This window comes from Propithecus coquereli, unplaced genomic scaffold, assembly GCF_000956105.1.
Source record: "Propithecus coquereli isolate 6110/MARCELLA unplaced genomic scaffold, Pcoq_1.0 Scaffold1, whole genome shotgun sequence".
Lineage (NCBI taxonomy): Eukaryota > Metazoa > Chordata > Mammalia > Primates > Indriidae > Propithecus > Propithecus coquereli.
Genome location: NW_012133857.1, coordinates 18,520,345 through 18,531,317, shown reverse-complemented (window position 1 = coordinate 18,531,317; position 10,973 = coordinate 18,520,345). Strand labels below are relative to the sequence as shown.

At 39.2% G+C, this 10,973-nt stretch overlaps 1 protein-coding gene across 2 annotated transcripts in view; it reads left to right on the top strand.

The window, feature by feature from the left end:
• ERC2 (ELKS/RAB6-interacting/CAST family member 2) overlaps positions 1-10,973 on the top strand; it is an 894,383-nt gene that overhangs the window by 163,922 nt on the left and 719,488 nt on the right. For both annotated transcript variants that reach the window (XM_012646861.1, XM_012646788.1), the window contains exon 3: positions 6,109-6,525. In XM_012646861.1, the coding sequence (XP_012502315.1) occupies positions 6,109-6,525 (417 nt within the window). The remainder of the gene's footprint in view (positions 1-6,108; positions 6,526-10,973) is intronic.

The window sequence follows — 10,973 nt, the reverse complement described above, 5'->3', positions numbered from 1 at the left end:
AGATACCTCAGAGAGCTAAAAATAGAAATACCATTCGATCCAGCAATAGCACTATTAGGCATCTACCCAAAAGAGCACAAAACATTCTACGATAAGGTTGAACATCTTTTATATGCTTGTTGGCTGGTCATATTTCCTCTTCTGTGAAATGACTGCTCATTTCATTTGTGCATTTTTCTATTAACTGTTGGTCTCTTTCTTATTGATTTATAGGAATTCTACATATATTCTGGATAATAATCCTTTGTCTTTTAATATATTGCAAACATCATCTCTCATTTGTGGCTTCTTTTTTCACACTCTTTATATTATCTTTTGTTGAAAAGAAATTCATAATTTTGACATTGTCAAATTTACTACTCTTCTTTTTTTGGCTATGTTTTTTGTGCCCTGTTAATAACTTTCTTATTTATAATAATTTATAGATTCTTATAGGGTTTCTAAGTAGATAACCATGAATTTAACTGATAATGTTAGAATTTTTCTTCTTTTTGATTATTATTCCTTCTACTTATTTTCTCGTCTTACTGTTCTGACTCAGGCCTCCAGTAGAATGTGAACTAGAAGTGGCACAATTTCATGCCTCATTTTAGAGGGAATGCTTCTAACATTTGCCATTAAGAATGATATTTACTGTCAGTTTGCAGTGGATACACTCTATAAGTCAAAGAAGTTTCTTTTATTTCTAGTTTGCTAAGATTTTTAAAAAACATGAAGATTTTATATCTTTTATTTCTTCTTTACTCTGATAATGGGGTGATTTACATGAATAGTTTTTCTAATGCTGAACTACCCTTTAATTCCTAGAAGAAAGTCATCTTGATCATGTTGTATTATCTTTTTTATATACTTCCGGATTCCATTTGCTAATAATACTCATTGTCTAAGTGTGAAGTTTGGCCCGTAAGTTACCTTTCTCATATAGTTCATGTCTAGCTTTGGTGTCAAGATGATCAAGTCTCACAGAATGAATTTGGGGAGCTTTTCTTCTTTCCTTTTCTCTGAAAGAGTATTTTTGCAAATTGCAATCATGTGGGCTTTCTTTGCAGGAAGAGTTTTAAACTCCTGAGTCAATTTATTTAATAGCTACAGAACTCTTCAGTATTCCTATTTCTTCTAGAGTTGGATTGTGTAAGACATTTTTCTAATAGTTTGTCCATCAGATTGTGTTGGGTATTTTTCTAGTAGTTTATCAACTTTATTGACATTTTCAAATTTATTGACCTAAAGTTAACAACATCTACATATCATCTTTTAAATATCTTCTGTGTGTAGTGATTTCTGAGAGGTTTATTTTATTAGTCATTTCAAAGAACCAACATTTTGCTTTGTGGATGGATTATCTCTAGTGTGTCTTTGTTCACTAATTCTCTCTTTTCTCTTAACCCATCTATTAGGTTTCAATTTCAAATACTATATTTTTCATTACTGTATATTTTTATTATTTTTCAAATTTGCTTAGTCATTTTGGAAACTGACTTTTCCATGTTGATACTTCAAGCCTATCTTATATTTTTTTAAAAATCCTTATTTATTAGAAATTTCAAAAACCCTTTATATTCTGTGACTCTCACTCATGGGAATTTCCTTGTGTCTGAGAGAGAGAGAGAACATGAATGAGATTGCATGTGAAGCAGAAGGATGATCAAGGCTCTACAAGGTATATGTGATTTGTTCAAGAATCCCTTTTGTGGGAACAAGAAGATTCCTACTTAATTTTGAATATCTTAAAATTAAAAAAGAATGAAAACTAAATATAAATAAGGATTTGAGAAATTTTTGAACACTAAATTTTAGGCTGATTATGAGATTGTGTTTGGTTATGCTGAAGTCATTAGTGACTGATAAAGTGACTACCTGAAAAATAGATTCTGCTTCTTAATAAATGTGCAATCTGGAAGCATCCACCATAACCACCTCTGAACAAGAAACAGCCTGGTTAGGATGGCTAATTCTTAATTTTGAGAATAGTTATAGCTGTTATAAACGCCTGCCTGTCTGCTCTTACCACCTCTCCCCTCCCCATTTGTTTTTCCTGCCATCCTGAAGTATTTGTGCTAATTCAAAGGCCAGATGTTGTAGTGGTTTGAGCAGGGTTACTGGGGTGAGAGCACTTGGATGGACACCTGGCTGTGCCACTTACCTAGCTGGGTGACCTAGAGTAGTTTACTTAACTAGTCTGTGTCCCTATTTTCTCATGCCTTAAGTGGAGGTCATAACAGTGGGTACCTCACAGCATGGTTGTGAGGATTTAAAGAGCTTAGAACCACGCATGGTATGTGGTAAGCGCTGTACAGAATTTTGCTTTTACTGTTCCTTAACACATTGACTACCACACTAGAAAAAAATTTTTCCTTGGAGCCATGGTGTTTTATTATGAAAATAGAATAAAAACTTTGAAAACAAAACAATTTTTTCTAATTGAATGAAAAATTTGTTATTTTTTGTTTTCTATGTGTGAGTTATATGAAACTTAAAAAATAGTTCTCGTGGCTCCCAGGGTGAAAGAGATGTGTGAATTACATGTGCTTCATGAGGCCCCGGGCTCAAAATTAGCATGAGTTAAATACAACTCAAATGGCAGTTAATGTGTTAATAGATCTGATCTGTCTTTACCTCTGGGCTTTTACATTTTCTCTTCCCTTTCCATGATTCTTACAGGATGACTCTCACTTGCCCTTCCTCTGAGACACAACTTAGTGGTAGCCCCTTGGTTTGGGATGTTTCCTTACATGCCCCTAGCCTGGGCTCCATCTTCTCTGAGTTTCCAGCCACTGGCTATGACTTCTGTCATAACTCTCATGACACAGTATTGCTGCTGTTGGTTTACTTGTCTGCATGGACTACTGTGAGCATGACTTATTTCTTATATATTTGGTATTTCATGAGTGTGAGGGACATACCAGATGAATTATATATTGAATGGATAAATGGAGCAATTTTCCCTCCGTTCCTTTCTCCTTGCTTTTCTTCTTTCCTATTTTTCTTCCTATCTTCCTTTATTTCTGCCAACTTCCTCCCTCTCTTACCCATCTCCTCCTTCCCGAACTTCTAACTTCCTCCCTTCCTTCACTTTCACACCTGGTGCTCGCTGCAGTCTCTCGGTCGTCCCTCACAGGCACCCTGCGAGGTAGGCACTGTGATCATCCCATTTGGAAGACGTGGAAACAGAGGATCAGGGCAATAGGTGGTTTACCCGTCCAGAGGGGCAGCTCCCTTGCAGAGTTCCTTCCAGTGTGGCTCTCTGTGCTCAAAGCATTTTGGCAATTGTCCTTTGGAATTCCTTTCCGGCCAGTTTATGAACCACATAAGAAAACCAATCTGATTTTTGGTCACTCTCAGAAAAGATAATTTCCATTCTGATCCTCCCAATTCATCATGTTTGTCTACAGATAAACTTGAATCGTCTCAGAAATCTAAGCCACCTCCAAAGGACAAAAGATTTGCCGTCATCAAGAATATTTAAATGACTCAAAGACAGTTGCCAGATCACGCTCCCTGGGCAGCAGCTGTGGCTCTGGGCTGAGGGCTGTGGATGCTCCTGTGGACTTTGTGTTGATCTGGTTTAGGGATGGGGAGCTGGTGGAGGAAGGTTGTATTACCTTATAGTCCCATCTCATGGTTTTTGTGACAGTGTTATTGAGATATAATTTATATAACATACAGTTCACCCATTTAAAGTGTAAAATTCATTTGTTTTTAGTATATTCACAAAGTTGTGCAACTTATACCCCTATCTAATTTGAGAATGTTTTTATCACCCCAAAAAGAAATCCCATACCATTTAGAGTCACTTCCCCTGCTGGCATTATCAGTTTATTTTCTGTCTATGCATTTGCCTATTCTGGACATCCTATCGATGGAGTCATACAATATGTGGTCTTTTCTGACTGACTTCTTTCAGCTGGCATAATGTTTTCAGGGTTTATCCACGTTACAAGTTCTGTCAGTCCTTCATTCCTTTTTACAGCCGAATAACATTCCATTGCATCGATATACCACATTTTATTTACCCATTCATCAGTTGATTGACAAATGGGTTGTCTCTACTTTTTGACTAATAGGAATAATGCTGTTACAAATATTTGTGTATGAATCAACTGATGAATGGATAAATAAAATGTGGTATATTCATGCAATGGGATATTATTCAGCCATAGAAAGGAATGAAATACTGATACACACTATAATATGGATAAACCTTAAAAATATGCTAAGTGAAAGAAACCACTTATCGCATGATTCCATTGATATGAAATGTCCAGAATAGGCAAATCCATAGAGAGAGAAAGTAAATTAGTGGCCTGGGGATAGGGAGGGGCATGGGGAGTGACTGCTAAAGGGTATAAGGTTTCTTATTGAGCTGATGTTCAAAAATTTATTGTGTTGATGGCTGTACAACTTTGTGAATATACTAAAAACCATTGAATTTTACACATTGTAGGAGAGCTTTGATTTAAAAAATTTATAATCGCCATCATTAAATACATACCAATTGCTTACTCTGCATTCAGTACCCTGTGAGGCACTGTGGCACACAGATGGGAAAGAGAGTACTTGTTCCCTATGCTCTAGGAATTTCTCAAGGACATTCCTAAATGAGAAGATGAGGTGGATATCCATGAAGAACATAATCAAGATGGTGCCTTACCCAGTGCTAGTGTCTGAGTGTAGGTCACACTCGGAAAAGATCTCAACACCTCTGGGTGTTGGCTATAGGAACTCAGAAAGATTTCAAAATGTCGACTGCTCCAAAATTATATGTCTTGCACATAGTGTTATCCATGCCCTACGATACTGTAAGTTCCCTGTGGGCAGGAGCTATGTTTTATGTCCCTCTTGATTTCTGTGCTTAGCCTTGTGTTTGATCCACAGGCAGGATTATGTTTGGTGAATGACAAACTGCTGTTTGGGAAGCCTCCTGATTCGTCCCGAGGACAAAAATGCCTTCAGGCTGCCTTCTCTGATCAGCCTGGGGGTTTACCCCGTGGGGAAAGTGTTGCTGAATTTACCAACTGTCTTCATGCAGGGGTTTCTTTTCTCATAACTGATAATTATTTGTTTCTCTGGTTCTTTCACTCTGATTTTGGTAAAAATGGTCCTGAACTAAGATGTGGGTGCTTTCCTCTCTGGTAATGCATCCAAGACTTTGGGTTCCTTTGTCAGTGAGATTTAGGAAAACTAAAGGTGGAATAAACGTCACATTTGGTTTTTCTTTTCTTTTCTTTTTTTCACGTCTATCAAACATCAATGCTATAGATTCTGTGTAGCTTTTGGGTCTTTGCTGTAATTAGAATTTTTTTTCTTTTGTTCCTTCTTCTGTGAAGGTACTTTATGTCGATTAAGTTCTTTCTGTTAAATATCCTTTGCTCCTTGCACTGGACTTTTCTTTGTGTTGATTTTTTGCTTCATTTTTTTTTCATTTCCCATGCTGTTCAGTTACTGGATGCCAGAAGAACCAAGGTTTGTCCACTCTTTGCAGCTTGTTTGTTTTGTTCTGCATAGCCTCACCTCTGTGTGTGTTTGCGTGTGTTTGTCTGTGCCTGTACTTATTCCCTTTTGCTTGCAGATGCAGTAATCCTGTTTACTAAACCTGTTCACAGCTTTATTTGTAAAAAAATAAAGTCCTTGTTTGTGTCTACTTGTAGTGGATGCGATTATTTTCATTTTTAAATCAACAAGCCTTGATTATGGAAAATAATGGACAGTACTGTAAGGAACACCTTAGGAAACAAGGAATACTGAGTCTGGAGTGTTGTGGGCATAAAGAAGGTGTGTTTGTGAAAGTTTCCCTCTAACCCTTTCCACTTCCTAAATTAAAACTCTGTAGATGTATAATTTCCCTTGTGATTGATACTAATATACTGTTTCTGTGTATGTGTACATTTCTCTTCTCCTAAGACATTCAGAAAGCATCACTGAATTAATTTCCCCCTCTCCATGTGCTGTCCCATGCTTCTGAAGTCACCGTGGAGGACTTCATGGCTGGCCCCTGGACTTCATGATTAACATTCCATCTTCATGGTGTGGTGGCAGCAAGCAGCACTTGGCATTTCCATTGACTTTTCCCCTTCTTTCTCCTCTCCTGCTCCGTCTTTCTCATTGCAGCACCTGCAGTTGACAATCCAGGCCCTTCAGGATGAGCTGCGAACCCAGAGAGACCTCAACCACCTCCTGCAGCAAGAGAGCGGCAACCGAGGAGCAGAGCACTTCACCATCGAGCTGACCGAGGAGAACTTCAGGCGGCTCCAAGCCGAGCACGACAGACAGGCTAAGGAGCTGTTCCTCTTGAGGAAGACATTGGAGGAAATGGAGCTGAGAATCGAAACACAGAAACAGACCCTCAATGCCCGAGACGAGTCGATTAAAAAGCTTCTTGAGATGTTGCAAAGTAAAGGCTTGCCGTCCAAAAGCCTGGAGGATGACAATGAACGGACGCGGCGGATGGCAGAGGCGGAGTCTCAGGTCAGCCACTTGGAAGTGATTTTAGACCAGAAGGAGAAGGAAAACATACATCTCAGAGAGGTAAGAACGTTCACTTTATTTCCCCAAAGTCTTAATTTACAAGTTAAAATATGTTAGCAAGTTATTTTCACAGGTTGGAAGATAATCTACAGCCTTAACAAAATTCCTTTTGTCTTGTCATGTACTTTATAATCTTTCTGTCTGCTTATGACCGTTAGACTAGAATTTTGTGTTTGTTTTTTTTCTCCACTCACTGCACATATGTTCCATTATTATTCAATACATACTCAGGGTCCAAGCATGTGCAGCACATGTCAACTCTAAGGTGGTTTACAATTGCTTTCCCACAAGTGGCTAGAGTTTTAGAGTCTTTTAAGTGTAGTATTATTAAGTTGTTTATCAAATATCATCTCTCTAAAGGGGAAAAAAAACCCAAATAGATGATTAGCAACACAATGAACCTAAAAATTTTCATAGCCGAATTCGGGGTGGGAGTTGCAGTAAGTAAAGCACAGGGGTGTTTCTGGAAAGAATGGTAAATGTGCAGGCCAATTTTCAACATTTAAGTTTAAGATAATCTTTGTCTGCATTTACATTCGTCCAGGACAGAATGTTCCAGGTTTTCTGAGTACGTGTTTTGCCCTTGGTGGATTAAATCATTTGAAGTCCTTCGGAGGCAGTCTCCCTGGCCTGCCACCACCATTGGCTGTTGGGATGCTCAGATATCTGAGAATATGTGGTTGAGTAGAGCTTAGAAAAAATGTGGTTGACAGCCAAGGTTTGAAATTTTTACGGCAGTTGCTTGCATCTTAAAAGTACTGTGCAGGCAAAACTGAAGTAGGAGATGTGGGTCACATAGAAAATAGCAAGCAATAAAATGGCATTAAATATATTTTCAAAACATTCTACAGCAATAAATAAAAATCCCAGAAGATATTTGCTTTGAGACGAAACTAGATTTCTTGGCATTAAAATGCCTGTTCAAATGGGCAGTCCTTCTTGTGAGTCACTTATTTGGTTGGTCATAAGACATGGCTTCCATGTTGGGATTTCTAAAATGCAGATGCTCCCAGTGGTTTTCTTTGATGTAGATTATATTTGTTTAGAACATTTGAACAGACTGTTGTGTCTTCAAACTTAATGTCCTCGACTCTTATTCTTCCTTGTTTTGTTTTCGGAAGAACTTAGCAGCATGTTTGGGAAACTACATGGCTTGGTTTCATAATGAGATGCTTAAGAGATGTTTTGTTGGACATAGTCTTCCCATCCATATTCCAAGAGGGTGAATGCGGTGGGCGGACTTATAAGATGGCCTCCAGCAATCCCTACCTCTTGGGATTCACACCCTTTTGTAAACTTTTTCCCTTGAGTGTTGGCTGATCCTCATGACTTGCTTCTAAATGATAGAATATGGTAAAAGTAATGGAAAGTCAATGTCACTTCCATGATTAGGTTACATAAGACAGTTACTTCCATCTTTCTAGCAGACTCTATTGCCTTCTTAGCTTGCATGCTTTGATGACTTAAGCTGCCACGTGGAGAGGCCCATGTGGTAAGGAGCTGAGAACAGCCTCCAGCCAACACCCAGTAAGGAACGGAGGCACTCAGTCCAGCAGCCACAGAGAAGTGAAAACTGCCAACAGCCACTTAGTGAGCTTGGAATTGGATCCTTCCCCAGTGGGGCCTTCAGATGAGACGATAGGTGCCAGGCTGACACCTTGATTGTAGCCTGTGAGAGACCCTGAAGCAGAGAACTCACCTGAGCCTGCCTGGATTCCTGACCCACAGAAAGTGTGAGATAATAAATGTATGCTGTTTTAAGCTGCTGAATTTTGGGGTGATTTGTTACACAGCAATAGATAACAGATACAGTGGAGCAGAAACTAATGCTTTCCCTGTCTTATTCCATGGACCTACCACCTAGTTTACAGAAGGGAAACAATAATTGCTGGCATATTATTACTTACATGTAGACTGTGGATTTTGAAATTTTTCTTGTGTTGTCTTACAATTGTGGTTGCTAGAGGATCACTATAGTTGGAAAAAGCTATTGCTTTATTAATATTTTGGGTACCAACGGGTGATGTTACATGTTCGACAAGGCTGTGATACCAGAGAAACCTCCATCTGCAGCACCATCCCTCACGCCGGTGAGATCTTCTGGTCAGGATGGAGTCACTCTTCTGCTATTAGATTCTGCTCCTTGGCAGTAAGTCGTAGAGGGTGTCTTGTGTGGCTCTCTCCATTTAAATGAATCTGAACACAATTTATCTTGTGTTTTCTGAGGTTGGTTGGTTATCACAGTGGTCTGGTGTGAATATAGATCATGTCTAGAGCCTTAAATGACAGTTCAAAAGCACACAGAGGATTGGTACGAAAAATGCAGCCCAAAATATTCAACTAGTTTTCATGGACATCAGACCAAAGTCAATAGCCCTTATTTTGGCTCATCATGAAGGGAGAATATGGAAAATGGCTCTCTATAAAAAGCTGATTTTATACTTGAACTCAACAAATAAGACTTGGAGGCTTGATTATGATTATGTGTGTGTGTGTTAATTTTTGTAGGGATGGAGTCTTGGTCTGTCGCCCAGGCCGGAGTGCAGTGGTGCCATCATAGCTCACTGTAGCCTGGAACTCCTTGGCTCATGTGATCCTCCTGCCTTAGCCTCCTGAGTAGCTGGGACTCCTGGCTAATTTTTTAATTTTTTGTAGAGATGGGGTCTAGCTGTGTTGCCCAGGCTGATTTTGAACTCTTGGCCTCAAGCAATTCGCCTATCTCAGCCTCCCAAAGTGCTGGTATTACAGGTGTGAGCCATCACACCATGCAATACTTGGCGGGTTGGAGGGACCCTTCCCAAGAGAAGGGTTGTACTGGCTTGCAAGAGTCATTTATCAAATTTTTGGGAATCTTATGAGCCTAGTATTAAACCATTGATGGCTTGAAGTTGGTCATGGTTGGAGTATTTACACCATGGAAATTCACAAATGCTATTCTCAGGGCCTGTCTCCTCCATTCCCTCGCCCATTCCTCAAAGCCTGTTTACTGGCACATCTCTAAATAAATGCTGTGAAATGTTTACCCGTAGTACAGCAAGAAGAGGTACTGTGGAGTCAGAAAGTTAAATATTGGAAAAATCAGGATTACGAGTACATTAACCACTCATGGTTCATCAGAAGTTTCCAAAACAGCATCTGTATGGGTGCTTATGTTTCTGGCACCATAAAGAATACTTTACATTCATTCACACTGAAGTCTCACAACCACCTCATTCATTCATTCGTTCATTAATCCTTGCATTCCTTCCTTCATTCATTGGATGAATACATATAGAAGATCTCTTTTAGGCTATAACAATGATAACCAATAAAGTTTAGCTTCATGGCGCTTGCATTCTATTGGGGGAAATAGATGATAATTTTGTAGTTAAATAGAGATATGTCATGAAAGAAAAGAAGAGTAAAGCAGTAGGGACCTGGGTGGGACCAATTCATAGCGGCTGGTCAGGGAAGGCCTCTTGGAGGGGTAGCATCATGCACTGAGACCTGAATGACAGAAAGGAACTAGCACGTGAGGATCTCAGAGGACTGTTCCAGTCCTGTGGCTGAGGAGGTAGGTGCTATTACTCTTTTCCCATTTTACCTGCATGAACTGAGGGACAAGCGACATTAGGAAGCTAACAGATGATGAAGCTGGTATTCGAATCAGGCGGACTCCAGAGTCTCAGCTCTGAAACCATTTCATTATGTCCCTTTTCCAAAAGAATCTTTCTTGGAGTGTGCTCAGCAGAACAGCCATTTTGTGGGCTGTTAATATGTATTATGAGAGAAAAAGGGCTGCAGGGCCAGATGAACTTGGGGAAATGCTGGATTCCACAGAGTTTACTGCAGGATCCTGACTCTTGAACGTGCAGATGTGCATTAGTCATGTCTAAGATTGGGACTAGGGAAGTCAGAGCTACTCTGACTTGACTTGCTTTTCTCTTTTTGCACTGGTGTTCTCTGAAAGACAGTTCTGAAAAATGCCGTGCTAGAAAATAAAAATAATGCTTTAAATCTGTGACCTACAAAATACGTAATAATGTACAAATGGTTGTTTCCCATTGCCAAATAACTGGGTAATTTCCTTCATTAGTTATTCTGTAAGACAGTGTTTACTCTAAGTTGTTTCCATAGTCTCTGAGTTTTAGAATTTACTTCTGTCAGGGTATTTTTTATTTTTTAGTAGAAAAATGTGTCTGACTGTTTTTGTTATTAAAACAGTAAGAATAACTCAGCTTGTATAAAGAAGTTGCCTGACCTCTGTTAATTTAAATGAATCTCAAACAGGATTTAAAATGTACTTGAGGTTTTACGTTCAGTGTGTTCCTGATTTCTTTTTCCTTATACACAGTTCAAGTAGGTTGGGGCTAGGAGGTGCAATGCTGGGAAATGGAGTGCTAGTGGTTTTATGATTCATTCTCAGACAGGGGTGGTGGACCTCACATAAACCCCATCTCCTGGCCTTG